Raw genomic sequence first — 16834 nt, 5'->3', positions numbered from 1 at the left:
ATAGTTTGTGCCGTGTTTACGCTTTAAATTATTCATATAGGCGATTGTAAATATTCCTTGGGGGCATCCGTAAAAAAAAAAAATAATAAAATAAATTGGATTTGAAATGTCGCTCGGAATGTCAATAAAATATAATCATGCGGTAAATGAAAGACTCTCTTATCACCTTGGCTGTATTTTGTTGCCAGGCGGGGACAAAGGTCACCGAGGTAATTAAATTACAGCACCCACCACAGGGGGGGGCGGGTACAAGTAATTACTCGCTCCCCAAATCCAACTAATCCACCACCTCTCTCGGAACGCACTCGGCTGCCCAAGGCATTACCCGCGCTCGATTTCTGTGGAAAGTTTTTGGCCGGCGCGGCGAGGCAAACATCTGCGGGATATCATCGGCGTTGGCGAGCGCCGCTGACCCGCGCAGGTGTTGCCGCGCGAACGCTGGCGGGCGGCTGTTGGCTGAAAAGGCGCACCTGTGCCCACTGAAAAGACGCCACCGCTGAATACTTCCATATTTCAACAGCCACTTATCCAGCGGCGAGCCTGTCAGCCATCGGCGGAAGCGGGTGGGCGGGCGGGCGGTAATTGAAGTAACAAATGGGGAATATATTTCCGTCAATCATTTCATGCCTATTTCTGGCCCGTTTTTTGGAAGCTTGCCGAAACAAACCGAATGTCGTGGAAGGCGGCGTTAAAAATACAAATGGTTTTCCAGAAATGGTTTCTGAGCAAGTAAGCCAAGTAGCTTCACCGCTAGCTGTCCCTAAACTTAAAGTTAACCTATTAGCTTCTGGTATTTCTGAAAAATGGCTGGACTGGACACGCGTTATCGAACATCTGACACCAGAGGCGGGAATTTTCCTTTCAATGTCGCTTGTAGACCAATTACAGAAGCGAGCGCAATGTCACATTAGCCCGTAGCTTAGCAACAAGCATAAATACCGGACTACACTTGCGCGAGTGAATCTTTTCTGAAAGGAAACCTGTCATCTCCACAAGAAAGGACTTTGGAGAAGAAAGCTGAAGCAAAACACCAGCGCTCTATCAAAAAAAGCCCAAATGTCAGCGCCGCTCCCGAGCGCCGATGGAAAAAAAGATGACGCCGGCCAGTCTGCGCTAATGTCTGAAAGCAGACATTAGTGCAAGAAGTCAGAAAAGCATTATGAATCATCGCGCTGACATTTTGCAATGGTTCAATAAGTGCACCGCAATTCTGAGCAGACAAATAAAATTGCACAAAACAAAAAGTCCGCTTGGTTTTGCTTTTAGTCGCAACAATGTGTCTTCGGTTCCCTTGACGTATTTAATTCCCTTCCAATTAGGATGAAGGAATTAGCAAATATTCATCTTGATGCAGGTGATGTTGTTGTTCGTCTGCCGCGTTTGCTCGTCCTCGCCGATGTCGCCCACCGCGCAGTGTCGTGCGTTCCTCGCCGCTGAGCTTTATTTAGCCTGACACGCGTCCGCACGTATGCCAACCCTCAGCCCCTCCCCGCATTTTTTTTCCCTTCCGCTTTATCGCACTCGCATCTACCTGACACAATCTATTACTCACAACGGACGCGGCTGCCATTTTCCATGCTGATAATCCGCCCGGCGACACAAATAACACGCAATTAGGAATTGTTCTCTTCAAACAAAGACCATCTTTGAATACTTTACACTTATAAAAATTGGAATACATTTTTTGGGATAATCTATCTTTTTTTTTTTCTCACACCAAACTTTGGCGACTTTGTACATCCAGTCTACTATGATAACGTGACATTTTAAAGCTCATTAATTGGACAAGCCACTCACGACTGCATTTAAAGTGGACATGATGACCACCTGCGGGGGGGGGGGGGGGGGGGGCGGTCCTCCCCATATATGGTGTCAGATGTCTCCAGGGGGGGACACCCAGGAATGCCCTTGACCAGCTATGGTGGGGGTCAGCACAACATCATATTCATGCACACACACACACACACACACGGTGATTGTTGTTTTCACAGTGCAAAGGGTGCGAGTGGGTGGGAGAAAATAGCCGGGATGGGGGGGTATGTGCATTTTGTCTGACAGCGGAGGAAAAGAGCCAGTGTGTGTAAGCGTGTGTGCGTGTGCGGGGGGCTTGAGTAGGTGGGCGGGAAGAGAGGAGCGAGTGTCACGGACGGAGAGAGAGAAAGAGAGAGAGAGAGAACGAGGGAGCCGCTCGCTGGCCGGATGCTCAAGTGTGCCGTCAGGAGCGTCGTCGTCGCCGTTGCCGCTTTCTAAGTGCTTTTTCCTTTCTTTGACTTTTGGTTTGCGTGCAGCGGCGCTTGGCAACTTGACGTCCAGCCCAGCCCCTCCCTCCTCACGCTACCGCTACGCAACCCCCTGAGCTCGCTGGGATTGGGAACAAGACCAGCAGCAAGACCGCCAGCCAGCGCTCCTGGGAAGACGAGACCGCTGCCAGGTACGTGATGCACACGCAAGGTCGTGATTGTTGCCAATGGGAAGCGACGGGAACGCACGCACTCGAGCGCAGTCCGATTGGGACTGACGGGATTACTGGAAAGGAAAAAATCCCCAAATGAGCTTCTTGGGTGCGTGTGGTAAACTGGAGAGCACTTTCACGTGCCCACTTTTTTGCCAAATGTTTACCCGCAAACAAATCATCAAGCGGGTTGGTTATTATCGGATTTCAAAGAGGTGAAAATTGAGTCGTTTGACTGTCAACTCTGGAGACGTCAGAGCAAAGCCCAGGTGCCTTTCCATTTGGCCCCGCCCCCTCAAGTCACATGATTGTAGTCTTCTGTCCAGATTAAAAAAAGTTTATTTGTACAAAATGAAAAATGTATTGAAAGTGGCGGCATGGTGACATCACGCCATTACATAGCAAACGTCATGCAAATTCCTCGCTCTGTGCTTTGACCTTGACACAACCTTGGCAGACATTTGTCAATGTCACAATTTTGGATTTCTTTGAAATTGATCACTGATGTGATAACTGATGACTTTGTGCTAAAATTTTGTTCTTTTTTTTTTTTTTTTTTTTATGAATTTATCACGTGAAATGTTTTCTAAAATAACTTGGTGGCCCTCCTATGCAATGATTGGCTGGCTTCTCAAGGGGCGGGGCAGGGTGGGAAGGCTCCACCGTCATCTTGCATATGACAGTGGATGCGCTGCCTTTTCACTGTTTCAGCACCGCGGACAGCAACAGTCTCTTTACGGAGAAGTCCTCTTGTGTGCTGATTACATAATGATGCCATATTTGAATATTTACTATAGGCATGAGTCATGCGTACACACACACACACACACGTGTGCGATCACAATCAGGCTGCTTAAAAGACACCAGCGTGTGCTTGTTTAATTTTCGTGTCATCCTGCCGCTTGCTACGATGCTGGCTTCATTTTTTTTTCAGCACTCTGATTGTGCAGCAACCAAAATATGCATTCCAAAAAAAAAAGTGAGGCGTTTTTTGATTTTTGATTGGATGGCGTGCCTAGTGTGGACACTGAGACCCCATGAGAACCTCTCCAGTGTTTACACACACACACAAATATGCAAACATGCACTCAGCATGACATTGATTGGGTGCAACACCACACACACACACAAACACACCCATACACACAACAATAACGTCTTGCCCCCTGGCCTCACTTATCCACATCGGACAGCCAACCACCCTCTAGTCAACCCGCCCCCCCTCCTCCTCCTCCTCCCCTCGACATGTCGCCTAATTGAGGCAACTAATAACCAGCCCGGGTCATTTGTTGTCTGCCTCGCCATTAGCATAATTGAACGGGCGCGAGACCGAAGTGGTGTTCATAACGCGGCGGACCGTCCACAAACACGGCGGAATTAACATCAAGTTAATGTCACGCCAAAGTTGTGCATGGGCCGCCCCGTTACGCTGCCCCCCGCTGGTCAGCTGCTGTAAGTGCAAGCCGAGATGGAAGCGTTCCGGTATGACACACTCGCGAGCGTTTGTTGACGTGACTGATGCGCAACTTGAATCAATCTCGATGTCTGACTTCGACAATCGACAATAAGCGTTAACACTTAACCAAAGTTGAGTATCTCTCCCGGTGTGTCGCTACGCTAACTGCGCCTCCATCGGCGCCGGCTGCAGGTTAGCCGTCGTGCAGAAAGGCCATCTGAGAGTCTGGTTATCTCCGCATCTTTGCTTTTTTTTCCCTCAAATGGAGGCTAATCGCCCAAGTCGGACCGGAGCCTTTATCAACCCCGGGAACAGATCCCATTACAGATGCGTCCCGCGCCGTCTTTGTGGAACGCCGTGTGCATAATATTCAGCCGTCCTCGCTTCGCCTCGCCAGTCGTGACTGCAATTTGGGAGCGGAACGCAATCACGCCGTTGCGGGTGAAAGGAGCAGGAGTGTGCGTGACACCTCGCCATTGAGATTCCAAACGCTCTCTGGGCTCTCGTCGGAGCGCCGCCGCCGCGAATCACATCCATGTCCTGGACTCATACATTTGTAAGAAAGTAACATAGTTGTTCAAAAATATGTGAAATACTTTACCCATAGCTTTAAATGTTCAAACAGATGCTCCGATCCCGGTTGATCTATCCTCAGGCGTCATTAAGCCCCAACGCGGTCCCCCGTGCCACCCCTCCTCGTTTTCTTCCTTGGAAGAAACAAATTACCCAGGATGCACCTGGGAGAGATTGCGGCGAGCGTGCAGACGGATTACGGCGGCAGGAGTCTGACATTCACTTCATACGCTCCACTAATGGACTGTTTTGAGCCCCCCTTCTGTGTGTGTGCGCGTGCATGTGTGTGTGTGGTGCGCACATCATATCATTATGAATTACTTGTTGTGGCGGATTCATGTTACTGATTTATTTTTTCCGCAGTATAGAGTGACTTTTATCGTGATGACTCTTCACCTGACTCCGAACGGCTCTCCGTGTCCCGCGCAGGATTCATTCGGCTTGACCATTTTGCATCCGGCACCAGAGCAAAATTCCTAGCTAGCCGCGTGACCCTTTTTTTATTTCGCAGCCGGCGCGGCAGAGTTTTGTTCGCGCTACCGCCCCCTAGAGAGTGTTTTTGAAACGAAGCGTGCACTTGAACGGATGCGTTTAAATTTTTGAAAAGGGAATTTGCGGCACATTGAGTGTTGTTCCTCATCAGCAAATTAGCATATTTGTTGTAAAACAACGGCGCAGAGGAAGAGCGGCTGGCGCGTTTGAAGAATTCAAGCATCCGCATTGTTCATTTTCTCCCCCAATTTTGCCTCCTTAAGACCGCGCTAATTGTAAAAGGCGCGTTGTTAGATGTCCCAGAAAGCAATTATCGACTCTGTGCAGAAAAACAGCTTAAGCCTGCACCATTTGCTTTGGAGGGTCCAGCAGGTTGCCAGATAATTGAATACGTTTGACAATTAAAGGCGAGCGTTGATGTCCTGTCGCTCAAATAAATGTGTGTATTATTTGAATCTGACTTTTAATATCATTCTGCATTTATTTCTTTATATTTAATTTATCATTCAAATCCAGCACAACAATTTGGCTATAAATCAGCCTGCGCTGGCTCTGGCGGAGACTTTTTGATTCTCATCCGGCACGGGGCGCAACGAGCGCAGAGTGATTCACAGCGAGATAACGCCTCACCTTGCTATGAATCAGTCAGCACTCATTGTGGCCGATTGACGGGACCTTGAGTTTTATTTGCGAAGGCGGGCGCAGGGAGCACGAACCACCTGGCGAAGGAAGCAAACGCCGTCCGCGGCTGAATTTTCACACTAATTCCTAACGTTTGCGCACACGTTCCAGATAGACGGCTTACGCATGTGCCATCCTTGGTTTCCATGACGACCGTGATCCCTGTATGATAATGGGATTCCCGGCGTAGCCGTGAAAGCGCTCATAGCGTGCGGGCGAGGCTTACTTGCTGTCCCTAATCAAGTGGCTCTTGTGGCTGTTACAAAATGGCAGCTTGTATGTTTTTATCCTGGAGATGAATGATTCTGATTGCTTTTTTTTTTTTTTTTTTTTTAACCAAGGCCAGACTGAGCACATTCATCTCTCAGCCGGGGAAAAAAAGGGTTGACAACTATAGATCCGGCTCTCCTTTTTTTGCACAAGACAAATAACGTCATTATCTAACAGGAGCATTCAAAATAGGATCATGTCGGGGAAAGCGCCTCAGGAGAGAGCGCACGCACGCACGCACGTACGTCGCTTTTCTTTTCCGATTCTCCTTTCAACCACAAGACAAAGTGGCCGATTGGCTGCTCGGATGCATTTGTTTCACCTTAATGGCCGTCCCCCTACAACAGCCCGCGGGTCTGATTCGTGAGCGCGGGAACACAATGTCCCCCCCCCCGGTGAAAAATTCCTGTCCCCGCGCATAATTACAGAAACGAGCCGGGTGCCCCGAGGCCGTTTTCTCCTCGACGACGTACACGCCTTTGCCAAAGCTGTCAATCAAGATTCATTTACATTAAAGACGGGCCTAAAGAGGCATCGGTGTCCAATCAGGCGCCAGGAAGTCCGATCGCTAACGGCGGCCGGTAACGACGCTCGGTGGTCTTCTCCGAGGCTCAATCCGGGATGTTGAAGCCACCTGTCAAAATCTCTCATCTGGATTTTTTATTCCCCCCCCCCCACACACACACACACACACACTCATCCACCGCCACCCACCTCCTCACTGTCAACGTGTGACAGGAGGAAGCAGGAAGCTAGTTGCGCGTTCCACTTTATCTCTTTTTTTTTTTGCCTGCCACATCAGTCTAGAGTGTTTACACACAGCTCAAGGTCAAACTAGGGCAAACGCTCGCTCGCAAGCAAGCAGGCAGGCAGGCAGGCAAGCGAGCAGTCATTTGCATGAAAAAGCAATTTGGCTGATATTTTGGAGGAGGCAGCCGACATCTGGAGGGCGCTGGCTGGGCTTTCTCCAATTAGACGTAAATGAAAGGAAATGAAGGGTGGATTCAAGTCAGCTCGCAGGAACCCCCCAGTTAAGTAACCAACTAAAAGAGAAAAAAAATCTCAGCTCCCTGAAAACTATTTTCTTGGCCACCCAGTTGCATATAAAACACATATCGTGGTCCTAAAATAGTCCGTCTCACCACTCCGCCCCTTTGGTTGTCATGGCGATGTGTTATTATCTGTCAAACGCCGCCCCGACCTGTCGGCGGCAAAGACGGAGGCAACAGGCGCCCAGCGTGGGGTGCACTTAAAGCCGGCGGAGAAGATCCACCTTGTAATGCTCTCGCTGCCTTGGCTAAACGGAGACAAAGTGCTTGTCATTTCCTTGCTAACACCCTCTAATCCCGCAAATGTCACCGGCGCCGGCTTCACTTTGCGTCGTTTAAGACAATCAAAACGAATATTTTTTGCAAATTTGCCGTAGGAAAGTCAACAAGCTAGCTCGCCGATGAAAAAGTTTGCCTTCCCTCAGCCGCTCGTACCCACGGCGCGGTCATTTCCCAGCCATCGATAAGAAATCGAAACGCTGTAATGGGACGTGCGGTCGCTGCCTCTGGCAATTAATGCGCGCCATAAATCATCGCTTTATCTCCGTCTTCCCGCAGACGCTCTGTCCCGAGCAGTAATGCTGATTAATTTTGTTTACGTATCAGAACGGGTCGTCGCCGCCGACCTCCGGCGTCGGCAAAAGCGCTCTCCTCTCCGCCGTAATGGCGCTAATGATAGCGCCGGAGAGGCTCCCACTCCAAGCACAATGGCGCCTGATTGGATGGCCCTCGGTGGCGTTCGCCGCAAAAATCAGCGCTCCCTTGTTGCCTTCCGGAAAGCTCGCCGTGTAATGAGAAGCGGCCCGGGACGCGGTTCCGTCTTTCTAATCACGGGCGGTCACGGCGCAAGTTTCTACCAGCCGCAATTTTTGCCCTTTAATCACTTCAGCTCCTCTTAAGGCCGTATTGCCCGACATGCTCGGGCGTGAAAGCCATTGATTATGATTACGGGGTCACAATCGTCGGCTTAGTACCTGAAGGTCACAGAATTTTGGGAACATTGCGTTCCACGCGAGCTCGCCTAATGGTCCAATCGCAAGCGCGACGTATGTAGGTTCTGTCCGCTCGGCGCCGTTTAACCGCGGCTAGAAAAGTTGCAGCTGCCGGGCTCGTTCTTTGCCGTCTCTTCACGCTCGGGTTGTTCTTCCCGCTGCCCAAAATAAGCCTCGTCACGTTGTCACCTTTTAAATAAGCGCTTGTCTCGCCGTGGTTAACATGCACTCGGTCGCATCCCACTCCGAAAGACCAAAGCGAGACTTTGAATGTGAGGCGGTTCATCCTGTCTGTCTCTCGACGTGGCTGCGTTGTTGTTTTTTCCTGGATTAGTTTCCTCCGGCTGCTTCCCGCTGTCACGCATCCGCACGTAACGTGGCAATCTGTGTTTTCATCTAAACATAACCTGATTCGTCCGTCGCCATTTTGCACCAAAGACTGCGAGTGTTTGTTAGCCGCCGCCGCCGCCGCCGCAATGTTTTAGTCATCGCGATCCGTCGGCACAGCGCGCGAATGAGCAAACATCTCATTCCATTTCTTCACGCTTGCGGGGAAGGAGGCCAGGACGGAATAATAAAAAATAGTGTTGACAGAGCGGCTTGCAGAAATGGAATCGGCAAAGCTGGGCGACTCCCGCGCAGCCGTCACGGCCACCTTCCTCGGAATTAAGACGAGCGGCCAGATCGGTGACGGGGCGGAGACCGTTATCCGCAAAGCGCACCGACGGGAATTTGTGTCGACAAGGTTGCGCGGCTTCTCCGCAGGCGCAAAGGTTGGGGAAATCAGACAAGCAAAATCTCCATTGACTTAAGCCCTGGCCAATAGGAAAGTAGTAAATCTGGGTTTTTATGTGCGGGGTCAATTTGTTTGCGATGGAGCAGCTGCAGGAGTTTCCGCCGCCGGCTCATTGCGGGCACAAACGGCTCGCCTGGTGACTAATTAGTAAAAACCGTACTTGAGTCAAATAAACAGCCCCTCGTCGAGCTCATTTGCTTTAATAACGCCGCCGCCGCCGTTCAACGGCCAAAATTCATTCGAGCGTAACTTGGACGAGATCGGACGTCGACGGCCAGCGGTGATAATGAGGGTCCCCCCCCCGGCAACAGATGTTTCGGGCGAAGGCTTTTTTCCACCGGAGCTTATTGCTCAAGTATAATTTGATTATCGGGCAGATGGAGACAAAAAAAAGTGGAGCAGCCTCCATCTTTTTATCTCCCCATCGCGGCGTGCGCCATTTCCGCCTCACCTTTCGATACGAGTCGCCAAAGCAAACTCGTCGCGAGCCTGCCGCTAATCAGCGCTAAAGCGACGAGACCGCCGTTATCTGTCACGCCGAGCGGCGGTGGTTTCAGTGGCGCTCTTCAAGCGGCGTTGTGTTAAATGATAATGTCAGCCGGATCGGATGTGACAGCTCAAAGAAAAGAGCCGTGTTATTTATTTCCACGGCGGAAACAAAGCGAGCGCGTCGAAACGCTGACTTTGAAACGACTTTTGCGAGCGAGAGGAGGCAACGCAACACGTCGTCGCCGCCGCCGCCGACGACTTTCTTTGTGTTTACACTGTGCCCCGTCGCGCCGCCATCATCTAATCACGCCGCTTATTTGCCAAAGGTGTTTGTCTCCTCGCCGTTCCCGCTATGACACCGCTAGCGGATTAGCGAGCATCCTCCCCTTGATGACATCAGGATTTTTTTTTTTATCCTCAGAGCGAAACCAGATTTCCAAAACCTCGCCGGTTCAGAAATGTCCGAGCTGGGCCCGACGGAATCCGTAAGGCAGCGCTTGTTGTGACTCCGCTTATCCGCCAATGCGTTTGTTTTCTTTTGTGCTCAAGAGGCAAAAAGGTCGCGGTGACACGAGAGCACCGCCGAGGTTTGTCACATGGCGGCCGCCTCCCGCCGGCGGCGCATCTGGAGAAGATCACGTCGAGAGGTTGAAACGCAAACTTTAAATGACTCGGGCCTGCCGCCGCTTCCTCCCTGCCCCTCGGTTGCCGGGCGGACGTTGAGCAAACTTCCGAGCGCGGCCTCCGACCCGAGGCGACTTCCCCCGGGGGCTTTGTTGGTCCTCGCCATCGGAGCGGAGCGCATCTCGGGTCAATGTCAACGCGTCTGTCAACATTTGACGGGCGGAAGCAGCCGCCGTGTTTAATCTTTTAGCCTTCGCCCCGACTCCCTCGTCGTGTAGCGAGACTTCTCCAACTGCCGGCATTTTCTTTCCGGTGACTCACCCTGCGAATATTTTATGGCATAAATTGCGGCAGCCAAAAAGTGAACGGCGTTGGACGTCCATTTTGCGCTTATTGATTGGGCTCCACTTCATTCGACCTATTTTCCGCAAGGTGCCTTGTCCGTCATATAAATGGAGCGGTCGTCCCCTCCCGGCATCCGCCTGTCGCCGCGGGAACAAGAGGAGGGCGATAAGCATCCCGGCCTTCGCTTTTCTTCCCTCTACTTAGCTTTTGGAAGGCGTAATTGAAAACGCGGGCAAATCTTTGAGCTAGGGCCTTAATAGAGCTGTCGCGGGCCTGGCGGAAAAGCGCTCTTAATAACTTTTTTTTTTTTCTCTTCCCTTCCCCACTTCCATTACCCCACGAGATTGGCTGCAGGTGAGTAAAGAGGCCGAGCCGCTTCCTTCCTTCCTTCCTTCCTCTTATCTGCCGCCGCTCAGCGAGAGCTTCCTCGTGCGGCGGCCCGCTCGTGACCGACAGCCGCAAACGACGGCGTCGGTTCACTAAGCGCGCCTTTTCCACCGACGGCGCCATTGACATTTTAGCTCTTACGTGTACATGATTTGCTACGATTGGCTCGGCAGATTGACTTCTTTTCCAGCAGAGTGACCCCGCCGCGTTTGGCTTGGGAAGCCGCCGCCGCCGCCGATCCGACATGTTGTTAATTCAAATGCCATTCGTGTAGCGCTAGCTAGCGAGCGCGGCGAGACTGGATTTGGCAATCGCCGTAATTAAACTGTTCCCTTCGGACCCCAACAAGTGTCTGATTATTATCGGTTTATCCGGGATCGGCGAGAAGTACCCGATTCCCGCGGCGGCGGAGCGTAATGAAACCTGCCGGCGATGTTGAAGTGATCATCAGCGGCGTCGCGACGACGCACTCGCAGGCAATCAAACTTTATTAGCGTGATTTTCACCGCCGCCCAGGGAATTTCAGCTCGGCCTCGTACTTTGGAATAAAAAACGACTAGGTCCGGTCGGCGTGCTCCCTATCGATCGGCGTTATTGATCCTGCCCCAATTAAGCCTTCCTGTCCTTATGCTACGCTGACAAAAGTATTGGGACAGCGTAGAGGACACAAGCTAAAGTTGGCCATGGTTCGAAGCGGCCATTTTTTCGGTTGATTTTCCAGAGCACGGTGAAAGGAAAGATTCATCCGCGGCGCTTTGATCGAAGCCGACGTGTGCCGATAGGTAGCGAGCATTATCGATAAAAGGCTTTTAATTGGTGATTTACTGCACAATTAAGTCATTGAAAGCTACAAGACGGATGCGAGCCGACTTGCCGCTTCCCGCTCGATGGATGGTTTTCTCCCGTCTCAAAAGCAAAGTCTGTGTGTTTTTTGTATTTTGGGGGAGGGGGCCGGTATCAGAGCGAGCTAAGGGAAGTGACCCAGATCCAGAGAAGCCACGTGTGTGTTGTCTCCGGCGTTGGCGCCGCGTTTGGGGACCTGCCGGGCCATCTGGCGGCTCGGTAATTGGGTTGAAGGGTTACTTTCAAAATTCTTTTTATCTATCTTGCATATTTTATTTTGGGCTTTTCGTGACATGCCGCTTGTCAGTATTTTCTATTTGGATTATTAAGTTTAATATATGTATTTTTCCCCCCCCCCCGCGCGCAAGAAGATCCAATGTGACACTTCAGTGAAGTGGAAAGGATGCGGCGCAGTGATTCGCAGGGAGCGGCCATTTTGTGCTTGTGTCGCTTCTGGGTCATCACAACAGTCCGCATGGAATTTACGCCATGCATGGTATTCCCGCACTGACGTGAGCGCCCTCGGAAAAGGTCAACGCGGCTTGGGCTTTTCGCCGTGAAATGAGTCGAAGTGGATCACGAGCGTCGGTGCGCTTCTCGATGAGTCATTAAGGTGCAAAGGTAGCGTGACGACGTTTACATTCAAGCATTCCAGTTTACTCTCAGAGAGTCAAGCAGGAGGCGGCACGGAACACGGCCGCAGCTGCCGCGTGCCGACACGAGAGCGCGGCGTCCTTACGGGCCGACTCGCAAACACTCCATTCAATTAAGTCGGAAAGCCGCATGGACATTTATTGCCGCTGCCGCGCGGGGCTAATAAATAATCTCCCGTTTAAGCAAAGCGTGAGGGGCTTTGGCGTGACCGCGTGTGCTCGGGCAAATGTTTGCGCGGGCTTAGCTGGCAGATACCATCCGTCCGTTCGAAAGATGGACAAAGAAAAAGGTGACGTCTCGATGTGTTTTCTTCAGGCTCGGCGAGATGAACGAGAGTCGGAGGGAAGCGCTGGCGGCGGCCCCCGCGCCCACCGCCGCCTCCTCTTCCTCCTCATCCTCCTTGTCCAACACCACCAACGTGGCGGGCAGCGCCGGACCCAAGGACGAGGCCTTCTCCAAGCTCAAAAACAAGTTCATGAACGAGCTCAACAAGATCCCACGTGAGTTGCGCCGCCGCCGCTTGCTCTCAACGCGGCCCTAAAATGGCGGCCGGTGTTGTCAAAGAAGCACGAGTTGGTCAAATCCAAATTGAAGTCACCGCTTGAGATCTCTCGCTTGCCTTCACACCTCCGCGTCGACCGGCTTGGATAAATATAGCATCAAGCGCCGAGCCAGCGACTCCTTTTCACCGCGGGGAGAGAAGCTCCCGTGGAAGAGTAGTGGCCCCATTTTCTACAAATACGCACGGCGACATTTAATGCTGCCCGCGGAGAAACAGCAAAAGAAAATTGCCAGGCAGAGGATACAAACGTGCACCACTGACACAAAAACAAATGAGGAAGACAATTGCTTAATTTTTTATTCCATAAAACGTCTAATAGGAAAGTAGTAGTCTCAGCTATTTTATACTAATAAATATTGTTGACTTAAATCCTCTCGGAATGACTGGTGGCAAATTGTGGAGCAATTTGAAGCTTGCGCGTCAGACATTTTTTTACATCTCCCCCCACCCTCCTCGAAATCTCAGCGTAACGACAGATAAGCAGCGGAAGGGCTTGACACATCTCGTCTTTTATTCCCCCCCCGCCCGCCCGCCCGCTCGCTGGCTCTCTCCCTCTTGTGCTATTTTTCTCTGGAGAGACGACACTCGCACAATGCGCTTAATTAGGCGAGCCTTTCATTGCTTTGCGCCACTCGGGCCGCCTTTAATTAAGGAACAAGCCAGCGCCGACGTGCGCTCGACGAAGACGATAAGCGGCGTCCGGGATGGGAGCGCCCTTAGCATGCCGACAGGAAAACGCAATTCAATGTGGATGGAAGGAATCAAAACAAAAAAAAACGTTGCTCCACAAATGAAGTCAGTGGAGGGCCAAGTCTTCAACTATTATTTTCTCTCAGGCAAAAAAGAAGTCATTGATTTTTGTCAACAGGCCATTGATCTTTGCACAGCATCCACCTCTCAAAAAAAAAATAAACAAGTCCTTCCAGCAAAATATTTATTCGTCTTTCTGACCCTGGCAGTGCCGTCGTGGGCCATCGTGTCCATCGCCTTCGTGGCCATCATCCTGGTGCTGGCCTGCTGCTTCTGCGTGTGCAAAAAGTGGATCTTCAAGAAGAAGAACAAGAAGAAGGGCAAGGACAAAGGCAAAAACGCCATCAACATGAAGGACGTGAAGGACGGGGCCAAAACCGAGGTAACGGCCGCGTGGGCGCGACGCTTGCAAATTCACATGCGTTTAGCGCAAAGATACATTTTGGAAGGAGCTAGCACCTGTGATGTTTGAAAGTATTCTGATTTCTTGTTTGTTTTTGTCAAATGAGGACCTTAATGAGGTAATGAAGTGGCACGCACCTCGAGAAATGACCAAAACCGGAGAAAATTCATCTAACTTTGTCAGCTAGCCGTCAGCTCGCTTAAGCTATCGATCCATACCCGCGAGGGAAAAGTCGGCGTCTCATTTCTCGAGGTCTTGCTCCTGTTGACTCCTGTGTGTGTGTGTTTTTTTAATGTGTGTTTCTTCCTTCTATGTCCTCCTTATCTGTGTTGTGTCTGATGACTGTGCGGGATGGTGACTGGCGGTAGGTTTCCCAATTGCTGTTGGATTTTCTTACGCCTGCTGCTCTGATGTTGCGATCGTTTTTCCGATAGCCTCTTGACGACGGACGACCGTTGAGCTCCCCCGATAGATGTAACTATGCCTATACAGTACACGTAGCTCCGTGGTACTGTCGCCCGCATATGCGCATACGCCCGTCCGTCCTGGCCGCGTACGCTCATATACGGCGCAGCCACCGTAAGACGGGCCCGAGCGACACCGATTGGTTGACGAGCCTTCCGCATTTTCAACGCCGACCCACCCGGTGTCAATTGGAAACAAGCAAATCTAAAGCGGGAGACCAATCCAGAGACCAATCAGCGTTGCTCAGCCCTTTGCTTTCACTGGAGCCGATTGAGTCACCAGAACGAATTATGGAAAGTCGTTGCGCAAGCACCCGTTTGCTGGCATGTGGCTTGGCATAAGAGACCGGGTGGGGAGGGGGCGAGGATGGTGATGATGCTGCTGCTGATGATGTTTGCGGGCGTGACTTGTCGCAAGCGATGGGGTCGGCGTGACCCGGAAGCACCGCACCGAATGCTGTGCATGCCAAACAAGCAAAACGAGCCTCTTGGACGGCAACGTTTGATGCTGAATGAATTTGGAGCCTCTTCAATTGCATGTTTTAGGCACCGCCCCCCTCACCCGCACCCCCTCCTCCCGCCACCACCTCCCGCTAACCCAGCAGCTCAGGGTTGCTCCGACTTGAAGTGACACCAAAGCCAGCGCTGAAGATTCTTTCTTTGTGTTTTCTTCTCACTCAATGCCTGCCCATTGCTCTCATCTGCGGTGGCCCTCCTGTGATCTTTCCTCCAGACGCCGCCGTCAGGGGAGCCAGATTTTAGTGCATCTCAGAGCATGTTGCCGTGTGTTTTAGTGCTTGCTCCCCCCCTCCCACCCCTTGCTCCCCTTCGAATGTCATAAAACAAGCGGCAGCCTTTGCAGGAGTCGGTGGGCCGAGCCGGCGGAGGAGGGGGGAGCGGCGCCGGCGCCCGGGCGGCACTCGGGGCGAGGCGACACTGATTCTTAGTGGGTGTCTCCTCCAGGCCTTTAAGGATGAGGAGGACGCCGAGACAGGCTTGACGGAAATGGAGAAAGAGGCTGAGCCCAAGGAGGAGCAGAAACTGGGCAAATTACAGTACTCGCTGGATTACAATTTCACAGAGAACACGGTGAGATGCCGCCGGAACCGGCCGGGCTTCTTTGTTTGGTGTTTTTGGCCCAAGTAAGCTCGGGGAGGCCATGCCGACCGATACCGTCCCGCACTTTTGTTTTTCAACACGAGGGCCGTCGGTTCCCTCTTTCCCTAATAGACGATTGAACAAAGGCGTTATTCTCGTATTCTGGTTTGTTTCCGCCTGATTGCAAAGCATCCCCCGGGCAGATCTCCGTCTGTTTTATTTGGTTCCGCCAGCTGATTTTTAAAAAGCAGACGATGCAGGACCGGCATCAGCCGGCCGGCCAGATGTTGCTTGACAGATAAGCGACGCGCTGACTGAACACGCCGCGCTGGCCCGTCCTCACGGGACGGGAGCGCTTTCCGGATTTGAGCGCGGCTGCTGACAGGAGCGCAATTAGCTCAGCTCCCGGATCCTTCTTGTTAGGAAACAAACATTTGTCGCGACGCTCGGCTGCAGGTAAGGCAAAATGAAGGCGCTGGCATAAAAAAGGTCTTCGGTTTCCTTTATGGTGTCTCCAGATGACTGTTCAGCGCCGGGCGTCAAAGAAAGAGCAGGCGATGCTTAACGACACTTGTAAAAGTCAAAGGAACACACGCCATTAGCGCTCAGCGGAGGATTACTCGCACAATGACAAATTATGGACTCGTTTCGCTCAAAGGGCCTTTCATGTGGACGAAATGATATTTTACGCAAGTGGCGCTAATAAGCCGTATCCCGACGGAGGGGGCTGCCATGATCGTTTTAATCTGGCGCATCACTCCACGTGGCCAACTGCAGTTGGACTACATTTGGCTTTTTATCGGAGGCACCGGTGCGGTTAAGCCAGTCCGACGCGGCCGCCGAGCGAGAGCAGCGCAAACAACGCCGCGGCAGATGTGCAAACAGGGCCACGTGCGACAGGTGCCATTACGAGCATGGCCCCGAATCGCAGCTTTTGCTCCATTTTCAAGTGCGGGAGTCCAAATCAACCCCCTGCCGTGCTGCAGTTAAGAGGCTAATTACGCGCAAGTTTGTCGCTAAGAACTCTAAAAAGCCAGAGGATTGATTTTCTTGTCAGATCGGCCCCCGGTTTGTTTTTTTTCCCTTCTTCTCGCTCTCCCCCACCCTGATAGGCTTCCAGGATCTTGATGGCAGCCTGATGGGAAGTTGATTGACTAAGCAGCTCGGTCGCCTCTCGCGGGGGCGATGACTGACAGGTCAATCGGAGCGGCCCGACCGCCCGGCGCACTTGACAATTATCGGCTTGGTCTCTGGACCGATGCGCTGTCGCAACAGACAACTCCTGACCCCACAATGGGTGAAAATGGGAGAACATGTTAAAAAAAAAAAAAGCGTTGTTGCTGAGGTCACGTACTAAGCCACGCCCCTTAAGTCAAGGTGCCAAATAAAAACCCATTTAAAAAAAATGGCTTTTAAAGAACGCTTGGAATGATTTCTAGATGTTTCATCTCTTT

General features: G+C 51.7%; 1 protein-coding gene across 4 annotated transcripts in view; it reads left to right on the top strand.

Moving 5' to 3' along the window:
- The window catches only part of syt1a (synaptotagmin Ia), a 37596-nt gene that overhangs the window by 17798 nt on the left and 2964 nt on the right, over nucleotides 1–16834 (top strand). For 2 of the 4 annotated variants that reach the window (XM_049761549.2, XM_049761550.2), the window contains exons 5-8: nucleotides 2289–2431; nucleotides 12419–12603; nucleotides 13625–13797; nucleotides 15246–15371. In XM_049761549.2, the coding sequence (XP_049617506.1) occupies nucleotides 12429–12603; nucleotides 13625–13797; nucleotides 15246–15371 (474 nt within the window). In that variant the 5' untranslated portion in view covers nucleotides 2289–2431; nucleotides 12419–12428. Of the gene's footprint in view, nucleotides 1–2288; nucleotides 2432–7797; nucleotides 10574–12418; nucleotides 12604–13624; nucleotides 13798–15245; nucleotides 15372–16834 lie in introns of those variants that run through there. The other 2 variants (XM_068649666.1, XM_049761552.2) reach the window with 2 other exon arrangements.

The sequence above is a fragment of the Syngnathus scovelli genome, chromosome 22, assembly GCF_024217435.2.
Source record: "Syngnathus scovelli strain Florida chromosome 22, RoL_Ssco_1.2, whole genome shotgun sequence".
NCBI classification, from domain to species: Eukaryota; Metazoa; Chordata; class Actinopteri; order Syngnathiformes; family Syngnathidae; genus Syngnathus; species Syngnathus scovelli.
This window is presented reverse-complemented; position numbering and strand designations above follow the sequence as displayed.